Source organism: Malaclemys terrapin, chromosome 6, assembly GCF_027887155.1.
Source record: "Malaclemys terrapin pileata isolate rMalTer1 chromosome 6, rMalTer1.hap1, whole genome shotgun sequence".
NCBI lineage: Eukaryota > Metazoa > Chordata > Testudines > Emydidae > Malaclemys > Malaclemys terrapin.
In genome coordinates, this window is record NC_071510.1 from 105,395,235 (window position 1) to 105,408,810 (window position 13,576).

General features: G+C 40.2%; 1 protein-coding gene across 1 annotated transcript in view; it reads left to right on the forward strand.

The window, feature by feature from the left end:
* OXCT1 (3-oxoacid CoA-transferase 1) overlaps positions 1-13,576 on the forward strand; it is a 128,537-nt gene that overhangs the window by 80,321 nt on the left and 34,640 nt on the right. Inside the window, exons 12-13 of the mRNA XM_054031401.1 lie at positions 3,071-3,143; positions 3,921-3,996. Coding sequence (XP_053887376.1) covers positions 3,071-3,143; positions 3,921-3,996 — 149 coding nt within the window. The remainder of the gene's footprint in view (positions 1-3,070; positions 3,144-3,920; positions 3,997-13,576) is intronic.

Sequence of the window (13,576 nt, forward strand, 5' to 3'; positions counted from 1 at the left end):
CCCTCTTATCCGATGGCAGCTTACTTTGCTTAAGAGCCTATGGTGAGGGACCGTGTCAAAGGGTTTCTGAAAATCTAAGTACACCTCTACCCCGATATAACGCAACCCAATATAACACGAATTCGGATATAATGTGGTAAAGCAGCACTCCGGGGGAGGGCAGGGCTGCATGCTCCGGCAGATCAAAGCAAATTCGTTATAACACGGTTTCACCTATAACGCGGTAAGATTTTTTGGCTCCCGAGGACAGCATTATATCGGGGTAGAGGTGTACACTATATCCACTGGATCCCCCTTGTTCACATGCTTGTGGGCCCCCTCAAAGAATTCTAGTAGATTAGTGAGGCATGATTTCCCTTTACAAAAACCATATTGACTCTTCCCCAACAAATTGTTTATCTATGTGTCTGACAATTCTGTTCTTTACTATAGTTTCAACCAGTTTGCCCGGTACTGAAGTCAGGCTTACTGGCCTGTAATCACTGGGATCACCTCTGGAGCTCTTTTTAAAAATTGGTGTCACATGAGCTATCCTCTAGTCCAGGGGTGTGCAAACGTTTTGGCCCGAAGGCCACATTGGGGTTGCAAAACTGTAATGAGGGCCGGGTAGGGAAGGCTGTGGCTCCCCAAACAGCCTGGCCCCCGCCCCCATCTGACCCCTCCCACTTCCTGCCCCCTGACTGCCCCCCTCAGAACCTCCCAACCCATCCAACCCTCCCTGCTCCTTGTCCCCTAACCACCCCCTCCCGGGACCCCCAGCCCCTAACCGCCCCCGGGACCCCCAGCCCCTATCCAACCCCCCTGCTCCCAGTCCCCTGACTGCTCTGACCCCTATCCACACCCCTGTCCCCTGACACTCTCCCCCCTCCCCCGGGACTCCCATGCTTATCCAACCGTCCCCTGACCGCCCCCCAGAACCTCCACCCCATCCAACCACCCCCTGCTCCCTGTCCCCTGACTGCCCCCCAGGATCTCTCCCAGCCGCCTTACCATGCCGCTCGGAGCAGCATGTCTGGCAGCCGCATGTCTGGCACTTGATAGCTTACTGGGTGGCCGCCCCGCCATGCAGCTTAGAGGGAATTTAGGATACCTCCCCCTGTAATTCACCCATTTCAGCTTCAGACAACCTCTCCCCATCTTTTGTCAGGAAAAAGTGGTCACACAGCTTTGAAATGGGAAAACAAGCTTGTTAGAGTTTTTGTTTTTTGTTTGTTTGGGGGTTTTTTTTAGTTTAGTTTCACAATACAAAGTTATGCAAGTACTTGCAGTTAATTCCATTCAGTTTAAACACAGGCCTTGCTTGTGCACTGGGATTAGCTAGTGCAGAGACCTACACCCAGACAGACTCCCATTAGTGTTAACAGGACTCTGCTTGGCCACAGGCCCACACTAGTGGATCCTAGTGCAGGATCAGGTATATACATCTGGTATTTTAGAAAGGGCTTTTCATAATAATATAGATCTCCTCTTTAGCAGATCATGTTAGCTAGTACAGCTAAACTGAATAGCCAAATGAGATAAAGCACTGATATATAACCGAATTTATAATTTAATTTAGCTGTACACTGCAGCAACTGCTCACTGACTTGTAAAAATATTTGCCGCCTAGCTTAACTAATTGATTCTGTTATCACAGTAAAAAGAACAGGAGTACTTGTGGCACCTTAGAGACGATCAAATTTATTTATCACAGTGTTGTTTTTCCCACTTTGAACAATGCCATCTCTGCAATATTACTCATGTATTATTTCAGCACCTAACAAAGTTTCACCAACAGCTGGCTGTGGAAATATTTTATATGTTTCCAAGGCACAAATGGGAGTTAAGTGCCTACCTTTGAAAATCTCTCTGTGTGTGTGCGCATTAACACAAGTTAAGACTTGAGATTAATGTAATTTTTTTAAAAAATTAAACAGGGTAAAAATTGTTCTTTAAAAATAATGAATCCTAAATTGGCAGTCATCATCTCGTATTTGAAATATTCTTTCAAAAACATGTGGTAGAACTTGCAAAGAATTTGCAAGATGAAAAATGGGATTGGATATTTATATGGGTATCATAGTTATAATTATAACAAATTTTACAAGGGATATTAAACCTCATGCTTCAGGTTTTAAATCAATCTCTAACTATTAAAGATACCTCCTAGGTAAGACAGGAAAAACAGTACTGCTTGTGCCTCACCAGAAGTGGTGCTGGGAGGCAGGAAGGCGGTCCAGTGCTAGGTCTAGGGTTAGGTCCTTCAGGTCTTCCAAGTGATTTGTCAGGTGGATGCTGGATAAGGTTTTGTGTGCTCCATTCACAGGACCAGGAACAGCTCAGGGAGCGGCTGCATAGCACAAGGAGGCTGCTCACAAACATTCATTTTCTTGTACATGCACCTTGGAGACAAGAGTGAACCAATGCTGTCACACATTGAAAGGACATTTCCACTAGAGTAAATTCCCAGTCTGGCCTCCTCTTTTTGTAACATTTTCTGTCTTCTCCAGGCACTTTCTGCTAAAAATTGCCCCACACTTTTCCCACAATGAATGAAATGAATGAATGAAAAGCTAAGTCCAGTGGGGGTTTTCATGACCTTAACATGAGATTCCACTGCCTATACCTTTGAATGGGGTCATTATCTGATCACCTATAAAATACTTCCTGCCACTCACACTACCCAGTGACACATTCTGATTGATTTGGTATCGGTATGACTCAGGTGCCAGTCTAAGGCCATGTCTACACTACACTTACAGTGGCACAGCTGTACGGATACAGCTGTTCCACTGTAAGATCGCTCGTGTAACTACTCTATGCCGATGGGAGAGAGCTCTCCCATCAACATAATAAAACCACCTAAACGAGCAGTGGTAGTTATGTCAGTGGGAGAAGCTCTCCCTAATTCAGCCCTGACCAACTCCCTCAAGCCATTCTTACAGAGTAACCTTCCCCTCCCATAATTCCAAAAAGCTTACACCAGTAAAGATTGACAGTGTCTGATGGAGTTTGACATGATGAAGATCCCTTCCTATTGGATTTTCCTGAACACCAGTTCTGTAAATATAACAGCCCGTTTCTTTTATAGGTAAAGAGACAGTCACCGTTCTTCCAGGTTCCTCCTATTTCTCTAGTGATGAATCATTTGCAATGATTAGAGGGTACGTAACAGAACTCCTAATCTGTTAAAATGCTGAACAGAATAGGATGAGTCACTAACTAAACTCATTAGTAATGCTCTGAAATGTGATTATCATTTAACAACCTGCAAAACTATTGTGGATGTTCAGTGACAACTTACAGAAGGATTAGGTCAGGCTAGTGGAAACTGAAATATTCAACTGACTGTGACTGATGCCATAAGGATGTTTGCATCTAACACCACTTGACTGTATATAAACACATTTGTAGCTGTGTTTTAAACAGCTACTTTTTAGTCACTTTCCGAGGAATCTAATCTGTACTTGCACACTGTATATTCTCTTTACTCAGCTTATGTCTGCAATCCTGATTCCGCCTCCCTGATGGAAATTCACCATCTGCACCTGTTTTTTGTTTGTTTTTTCGGAGAGGAGGTTGGATACAAACAAACACTAAACCATAATGGCTCTGAAAAGATAATCAGTGCACGTAAATATGTGAAGGAGTGCATTTAAAAATGTGAGTTCAGAGCTGATTTACTGTGAATGCAATTAACCAAAGCCAGACAGAAATAATCATGTTTTTGAGGCTCCGAAGGCAGAGGGAAATCCAGATCAGTGCTATGTGTAGGGGGAAAAAGTACATGTGTAAGTGACAAACTGCTCAGTTCCTCTGTTGTTTACTACCGTTTTTAGGAGCTTTATATTGATATATTAAGACAGTGAACAAATAACTTGGTTGGATTTGTGAGCTATTATTTCAACACAGTATGCTAATTGCACACTATCTTTTACCAGAGGTCATGTCGATTTGACAATGCTTGGAGCAATGCAGGTGTCTAAGTATGGTGATCTGGCCAACTGGATGATACCTGTAAGTAAACACTTGTACCATGAGTGCACTTACTTTAGAATAATACAAATGTATTTTTCCTAGCTTCTTTCATAACAACTGTGTTTTGAAACTGCAGTTTCTAAACTGATAGCAGAGAGGGAGAGAGTTTGCGACAAAGGAGAATAGATTTTAAATGAACAGTCGCAGGTGCCTAACTTTATTTAGTTATTTTTAATAAGTGTTCAAAAACTGAAGATTTAAGGAGCTTTGGAGACATTTGATAGTGGAACCATTGCACCAGACATACAATTTTTGTTCAGCATCTTGAGTTCATGGAGACTTTCAATGTAAAGATGTGTACTGTTTCTTTAAATCTGTGGCAAGAAGACACGAAAGAATTTAGTTTAAAAACTGGACTGTGAGGTAGAGAAAAGGAGAGAACGCTTACAGCTTTAAGGTCGATACTGTTTTCCTTCAATATCGCCAGCTCCAAGCATTCAAAAATCCTGAGTCAGGCCTCCAAAATTGAGTTTGTATTGAAAAGAATGAGATTTTTAAAATAATAATTTGTGGTCTTTTTATTTGCCTCCTAGTTTTTGAGCTGTTAGGGTTCCCATTTTAAAACTTCTCTGAGTTTCCTGCAGTTTAGAGATTTATTGCATACGTTTTCAGTAGCTCTCAACACAACATCAATACCAGTAGGGAGCAAAGAATGTCTAACTAAAGAGAGATGATATAGGGCTTGAAGTTGGTAGGAAAGAAGACAACCCTACAACCAACAGTCAAAGCAAATTCCTCTTGTAGGGAAACTGGAGATTCTAAGATGTTCCTGGCTGAAAAAATAAGAAAGTTGGACATGTTTTGGGAAGGGGCTATGAGGGGCATAAGGAGGTTTACAGCAGTATATATTAAGGTCACTGCTTCTGGCTGCATATAAGTGAAACCAAAATATTAAATTCTAGTGATTGTGCTGTGATTGTTTTAAACTAATTTTTCTTTTTCTAACAGTCATTCACTTGTCATGTGAGGGACTAATGTTGCTAGTTAGATGGTTTCAGAACTCATTGGTAAAACCCCCTGAGCAAAGATGGGCACAACTACCAATTTTGCCTTCATTTACTGTTACTTATTCACACACTTTTTTTCTTGAATTTGATGCCATTGTCAATAAAAGCTATGGATTTTCACAGCTAAAATGATGAAATTCTAATCCATGAGGCGGAAGCATGAGTTTTACCCATTTCCAATGGTACCATATGGATAAAAAGAATAGCTTTCAGAGCAATCTGATGAAATTTTTGCAGGCAGAAAACCCTTTGATTATTATGAAAAATTGGAATTAAGAATTAATATCCCCTCTCTGTGATGTTTCACTGGTGATTAGGCATCTTTTATACCTTAACCTAGTTTAGGGAACTCGAAGGATGGTCAGGTATGCTGTTGGGTCAATATCTCTCATGTTTGGACCTTAATATTTACATTTGGTAAACTGTGCATTTCTTAAGATGCCAATTAGTACTAGATCTTTATGTAACTTGCCATTGAACTTAATTTGGAACATATTGTATTTTTATGTGTCTTGAGTTACAAAAATCCAAAATAAATAATAAACTCAGCCTCTTTTGGAAAGGAGAAGAATACTGTGAAAAAAGGGAAAGAATCAAATTATATTTTTAGTCCCTGATATGGTTTATGATCTGCACCAAAATGAGATTAATATGAGGTCACCAAATATGTTTCTAAAAAGAGTCAAGGAGTTAATGGACTGAAGCCCAATGTAGTTAAAATTAGAGTATGGGTGATTTATTTTTTACAGTTATGTTTTAGAGAGTTCAGATTTCCTTTTAAAATAAATTTAGTATCTAAATCTTATGCCAGTTAGATGGGCAAATGACTATCAGTCTGATACACAGTCCTTAGGAGACTTGCATTTAGAGTAAGATCTCTTTCCCTTTATGTCATCTTATGAACCACTTTTATTTTCTCTTGATATTGAATTAATACAGTTCTGTCAGAAGACCTCATCATCTTTGTTTTGTAGAGGATGTGACTATTTATTACAGAATGCAGAATGAACTAACTATTTACCTACTGGTTTGCAAAAATAATTCTGAATGATTGCATTCTGGATCACAAAATGTGTTTAAATGACACACGTAAACATTTTTCATTCTAAATTTCTGGGGTTTAAACCTAACTTATATTTCTTATTAAATAATTTTCCTCAATGTAGATTATTGAAAAAATATTTTTTGTTACACACACTAGGGATTTTTCTTGTCTTGGGGGAGATATGCTCAACTGAATTTTTGAAGGTTTTTTTTTTAAGTGTAATTTTTAAGAAAAAACAGTCCTCGAATGGGAGATTTCATGGGTCATATATATTTGAATGGGAAATGCACTAAAAGTGTAGCATATAGAAATTATAGCAACATATGTACAGTATTTCCACTTCAAACTACAGTTTCAGTTGGCGTTCAAATGAAGTCCGCAATCCTACATTAGATTCCAGTGTCATTCTGTGACATTGTGCAGAGTCATATTAGAACTCCATGAGTACAGAGGTCTGCACTTGCAAATCCTGATGAAGGATCAGGGTCAAATTTCAAGTATTTTTACTAGTGTATGCCATCTCGGTGGTGGTATTATTATTTTTATTATTTATTATTGTGCTAAAAGTCTATATCAACATCTAGTCTGTCAGCAGAAGTCTGTACAAACATTTCTCAATGCTCTAAAGCATATTTGGGTTTGATCACTCAAACAATTGCCACATAGGAAGGATTCTTTTCTCTTTGCTCACTTACACTAGTCTTGTAATGGTACAAGGAGACCAACAATGTCTCCAGCTATAGTGCTTTTGCTGCAGGTGCAATTTGAGGGTTAGCTCAGTGGTTTGAGTATTGTCCTGATAAACCCAGGGTTGTGAGTTCAATCTTTGAGGGGGCCATTTAGGGATCTGGGGTAAAAATCTGTCTGGGGATTGGTCCTACTCTGAGCAGGGGGTTGGACTAGATGACCTCCAGAGGTCCCTTCCAACCCTGATGTTGTGGGGGGAAAGTGAACAGTCAGTATACTAACATATCTGTGGATTGTGGGCATGTCCTTCAAGTTAGAGGTCCCCTGACTCTCTGGAATTCACTTCTTCCCCAGTCCTTTGGACCAAAAAAAGCTGAGTTTAATGCTCATACACACTGCAAGACCTTTGTTTACTCAAGATTTTTCTGAGAGGATTGCTAGAAAGGAGTTTGAAGTGGTTGTTTAGAAGGTGGTATTTTGTTTGCTTTATTATTTTTATAGTAAATATGTCTTGGAGTTGAAAAGAGGAACATTTTATAAATGGAAAAATAAATAAAATATTAACTTTTCCCTGCGGTACAAAGTATTGGTTAACCCATGCAAAAAATGGGCACATCCCCTCTGAAAAACAGGCATTTTTCAATTACACTATCAAGTATTGCAGTAGTAGCTATGACTGAAGAAGTTAAACAAAAAGTAGGCATATAAGTGTTTCTCGGTCTTATTCCACCTTCTGTTTTAAATAAGACAATATGTCATCATTATTAGGTGACTTCAGTGAGCTCTATATATCCTTTTTTGTTGCAAGATTTATGTTGAATAATATACAGATACATTTTTATTGCAAGAAGCTAACAATCAAGGGAACTTAAAGTTCCATTTTATTGCATCATTTTTCACTTAACTTTCTATTTTCATAGTTTCATCATTTTTTTTTATGCCATAAGTCTCTGGTGGTATTTCCATCAGTTGGAGCCAAGTAATAATCCTAAGCCTTCAAGTTTTGAATAAGTAGCACAGTGAAACTATTCTTGCTCTCCCTAAATAGGTTAATATCACTCAAGCACTGGTAATTATATATGTATTTGCATACATTCATAATGAGGAAGTCAACTGGGAAGGATGGTTAAAATAATTGTAGCCCTCTCCTCCTTGCCTTCTTCATTAACTTTTAATGGAGGTGGAACTCCCATGAAAGTTTTGGGGTAAGAAGAGCTGTATGTCATTCTAAGCACACTACAAAATGCAAGGCTTGGGGTACTGGTCTGCTCATGGGAAGGACGGGAGCTTGTTCCTAACCACAGGTTCTCGATGACAGGCTGACTCCATAAAGCATGAAGGTTTATATCCTTTGCATGCGAACATTCATTTCATTCTTCCCCCAGGGCCATTAACTATATTTGCTTGCTGCTTAAGGTTCCACCTCAGCCCTTCCTCAAGCTTTTTCAGCTCACACCATCCCAGACTCCTTTCCTAGCGTGTCAGAGGTGGGACCTTCACTGAGGTCTTTGCTCAGACCCTGGTCACCGCAACCCTCCCAGCACTTGCTTCTCACTTGAAAAAAATGTATTGCCTTTATATCACTTCCTTGGTGGCAAGCTTACAACTCTGCCCCGGAACACAAGCCTCAGAATTCCATTAATCTGGGAAGAAACCAGGCACAGATGGGCACCTATCTTTCTTTAAAGCCTACTCTAGGACGCAATCCCCTCTTTGTTCACTATAATTGTTTTTTTTACTTTTGTAGTCCACAAACGGAAATGTCTCTCCCTCTAAGGAGCTTAGGGCTTAAATTTCATTGAATTTCACTGAAACTCATTGCCCTCTCAGTAGAAGGTGGACAGATCGCCAATCACAAATGTTAACCTTTTGTGATTATATTTTCTGTTAAAATAATAATAAAAAAATGACTGGACTATGTCTCCTTTCACTTTGTCTCCATAATGTTTTTACCTGTGCCAGTGTATCTTTTTCAATTGTCTATTTCAGTGTCTGTTTTCCTCACTCTTAATCTTCTTGTGCCCAGTATATTTTTCCCCCTATCCCTCCCCTTTCTTTTCCAATGCTTTAATCTCATTCCTTCTTCTTAATCTTTTTTTCCCTGTCTTTGTCTCCCCTCCAGAAATCATCTCTCTTCCACTGCCCAGCACCGCACAGCACTCTGTCCATCTCCCCCAACAACCCAGCACCCACTTTCTGTGTGTGTGTGTGTGTGTGTGTGTGTGTGTGTGTGTGTGTGTGTCCCCCTGACTCTTTCTCATCCACTGTACCTATCAGTCTAGGAGTATGTTGCTCCAAAAACTGTGTGTGTTCCATTTCCTACAACCTGGAAAAGAGGGATCCATGATGGGTGTCATTTCCCTGTGGGCCCAGATGTCCTTGCCTGCCCCTCTCCTAGCCACAGAAAAGAAAGGGATTGAGAGAGAACCGAGGAGTTGAAATTTTCTCCCATTCTAATAGAATCATTGTTGCTCTTACCCTACCCTACACTGCTTCTTCTCCTTTCCATCCCTATGGCATATAAGCTCCAGGCCACCTTACCTTCATTGCTGGCCCCTATAAATACCTGATCTGTGCTTGATAGTTAAGCCCAAGGGTAGGGAGATAGGAGAGATGTACACATGCCAGCACCTCCTGTTGCAACTTGTGTGAGAATACCATAAAAGTGCTGATGTTGGTTACTCCTTTCAAGTCCATGATCAGTGCTGGGCTCAAGACAACAGGACTGTCCAATGCACCTCTGTCAGTGGCATTCGGCAGAGAAAGCTTCACTATGTTGCTCCTGTGAACACCAACCCTGACTAGGTGGGACCACCTTTAGAGGTGAGACGTTAGCTCAGTCTCCCTCTATTGACTCTAAACCACACTGTCAATTGTTTTGGTGATGTGCAAGGCTGTCTAAAGACACTAGACCATGGCCACCAATTTATTTTACACACACCATTGTCCATCAGGGTTGTTCCAAAATGTATCTTAGAGGTGAATAGAAGTGAGTCCCACTCTGTTCCTTCACCCATGGGAATTTTCATGAGGTGAGACTTGCTACACGAAATACCTCATCTTGTAGATCAGTGGTCTCCAAACTTTTTTGATTGCGCATCCCCTATCAGTAAAAAAAATTTTGAGCATGCACCCCCTGCCGTGCCGGCTCTACCATTTTTGCCAAAGCAAAAAAAAAAAGCCTCTCGGACTCACGCCCGACCTGCCGAAGCGCAAAAAAAAAAAAAAAAACCGCTCCTCCTGCCGCGCACCCCCAAGGATCCTCTTGCTCACCCCCTGGGGTGCATGCACCCCACTTTGGAGACCACTGTTGTAGATAATGGAGATATATAGTGGTGTCAATTAAAAGTTGACATTTACCAATAGTCGTAATGCTATGCTATTTGTTTCAGAGTAGCAGCCGTGTTAGTCTGTATCCGCAAAAAGAACAGGAGTACTTGTGGCACCTTAGAGACTAACAAATTTGTTTGAGCATAAGCTTTCATGGGATAATAGTTGTTAAATATTGACTTTTTTATTAAAGACCACGGTCGAATGTTTAAAAATAATGACACGTTACTGCAGAAATGTATCTCTAATTCTCTATTTTTCCAAGTTCCCTATATAGTGAAGTGAAGTTTTGGAGTAAGCTATAGCACCTTTCACAAAAAAGTAGCAGGGGATCTGATATTGCCTACCAGTGGGGTTTCTTTGACTAATGATGCTTTTGCATTGCTAAAATAGCCCCAAGCCATTAAACATCAAGCTTTAAGAGAGGAGAGGAAAAAAAAGATTAAAAGTGATGGATAATGCCTCCAAGGGATTCATTAATATTAATATAATAAATACTGGTGCTGCCTATTTGGTGTAACAGCAAATAAACCATTGAACCAGTGACAGAGATGCCCTGTGGCTAAAGGTTCATGAATATCAAAGAGTAAATTTTGTAAAACTTCTGTGGGTTCCATGTCAATAGATAAAAATTTCCTCCAAACTTTTTCCTGCTGTATTACCATCACTAATGTGAAGGGAATATGCTCTGTCTTACATAATGGTTCTGATTTAATAAAATACCTTTTTGGAAGATCTGTACTACATAAGAACAGAATATGGCTAATAAATATGCAGAATATTGCATCCCAGTTGTACACCTTATCAACTGGTACTTTAAGTAAGAATGCAAATAATTAGATGCAATGCATTTAAAAAGTAGTGTGTCTCCTTTTGTGTAGCACCACACAAGTTCTGGAGATAGAACACTAGGTGTACTAACCATCAAAGATATTTGTATGTGCAGCTGTCTTCCCTATAGTCAACTTCAAACAATTACAACTCATGACAAAGAGAATTAACTCTCTCTCTGCATATTCTTCTGCCGTAATCAAAGTCTGATGTTGTGGTAGCTGTTCAGTTAGGGTTCTGGGTTAGGAGGACAAGGCTCGTGTAAATGAACACATTACCACACACAAAAACATACACAATAGCTATTCATTTTCAATTGTGCTCATAGCACCTTTCACTCCCAAAGATCCAAAAGTGCTTCACAAGCTGTAGGCAATTCCAAGCTATCTTGTGCAGGTGTACGTGGTAGGGAAAAGGCATAAAGAACCTTTTATTCTCTGGACTCCCCCTGCACAAAAGCAGGCCAAGATACAAACCTTGTACTCCCTTGAGCACTAGGGAGGAGGCCTGACTAATGCACCCAGGGACCCTCCATGGCTCTAAGGTGGCATGCTCAGCCATCTTAGTGGTGGGTCGGACCTTCGGCCTCTTAGACACATGCTGCCCTCAGACACAGATGCTGTGGGGGAATGCACATTGCTCCTTTTTATGGAGCAATAGCAAAGAATGTTGCAGAGCTTCTTGTCCCTGTCCCCTCCTGCTTGTGACAGCGTTGATGTAGTTGACAAGGCAGGTTGGGGTTGTAATAAAAATCAGAACAATATCAAAAGTCACTTTCATTTTTTAAAAACTGATTTTAATCTGAAATATTTGGATTGAAGTTTTCAAAAGTGACTAGCGATTTTGGATGCCTCCATTTTTAGGTTCCCAACTTGAGACACCGGAAAGGAGCCTGATTTTCAGAAAGCTGAGTGCACATTTTGAAAATCAGGCTTGTCAATGGGGTTTCAAGTTGGGCACCCAACAGCTAAGGCACCTAAAAATGAGTCACGCTTGGAAAAAATTGGCTTGGAATTTTAGAAATATCAGCCTAAAATCTTAATGCTGTACATCGAATCCCAGATCTAACTTGGAGCAGCCTCAGGAATGACCAGATGAAAGGGTTAATAATGAAATCCATCTAATGAAAAGAAAACCAGAGTACAAAAGTATTGACCCTTACCGAAGATTAACTTTGCAGGGAAGCTAGGAAGAAGGTCAGTTCCAATTTAATAACATTTTATTTTAATTGGCTATCTGTAGAGGTCAGTATAACCTAGGACATTAGGAAAGTAATGCTATACGTTAAGTGGTAATTTTTCACCCAGTCTTAAATAACATTTGTGAACAGCTTTCAGTGAGGATCCTTTTTTGAGACCAGTTGAAAATCTGGTCTTCAGTGCGTTCGAAAAACAACATAGCTGTTACGTTTGCACCTGACCCAAAGCTAATTCAAGTCAGTGGAGAGACTCCTATTTATTTCAGTGGGCTTTGGATGAGACCTTGAGTGAGCTGATACACTAATAGTAAACAATAGAAAAAAATAATATAAAGGGAATCCCTCCTTTGGATTTCCCAGTAGGTTGTAGTTTCTCCATGTTTGTCTCTTAGGTCCTGAACGTGCAATGACTTATGCACATGTTTCACTTTAAGCATGTATGTAGTCCCACTGCCTTTACCAGGACTGCTCAGATCTTTGTAGGATCAGGAGCTTAGATTGTAAGCTTCCAGGGCAGGAACTGACTTAATTTTCAATATGTGTCCATACCACTACGAGCATACAAGAAAAGTCATCATACAGTTACTTAGGCCAGGTCTAAAATACAGACCTATGTTGGTATAACTACATCACTCAGGGGTGTGAAAAATCCATAGTTATACCGATCTTAACCACCACCGTCTGTGAATATCAAACATTGCACATTTATTTCTTGCTTCCAAATTATACATTAAGATGCAAGACATTCTATGAGAAGCATACTTCTTTTTTCATCATTATTGTAGGTAATGGAATGATTGCCTACTGCTGCAAATTAAGCAACTAAGTGCTATATAAACAGAAAATATTCACGCTAAGTAAATTTATTGGATTTGTACATCTCTGAATGTCCATGGGAGCTGTGCTGCTAATTCCCAGTGCATTTTGAGCAGCTACCCCAGATTGCATGGAAACAAATTAGGCATGTAGTAGAAAATATGTTGGGGGTAGTAGATCTGTTAACTCAAGACTGGGGAACCTGCAGTTACCTGGATTCTCACGCTTATCTGAGTTCTACAGTTTCCAAGTGATGACATTATTTAAATTATAGGCAACAGCATTAACTTACTTGCAGACATCTGCTTTCTAAGTGAAGCATGTAATATAGATCAGCTTTCTAGTTCCATCTGCCTCACTCCCAACAAATACACACCTGGAAATCCTGCAGAGCCCTTATAGCACATAATTACTGCCATAAAGTGGCTACTGCAGGGTGAAAGGAAGAGTAGAGCATGTTGCGTTAGCTCCATTTCTCTTTCCACTGCATGTGAGGCTTTTCTGTCCTATTTTATTTTGATTTGCTCTTCTCCACACCTCATAGCGTAGAGGGAGTATAGGGCTCATAAACAGGATAGTTATGGGTGCTCTCCTAGACTTTTTTATTGGGGAAAATGAGAAATCTGACTTGCACAGCTTCCTACA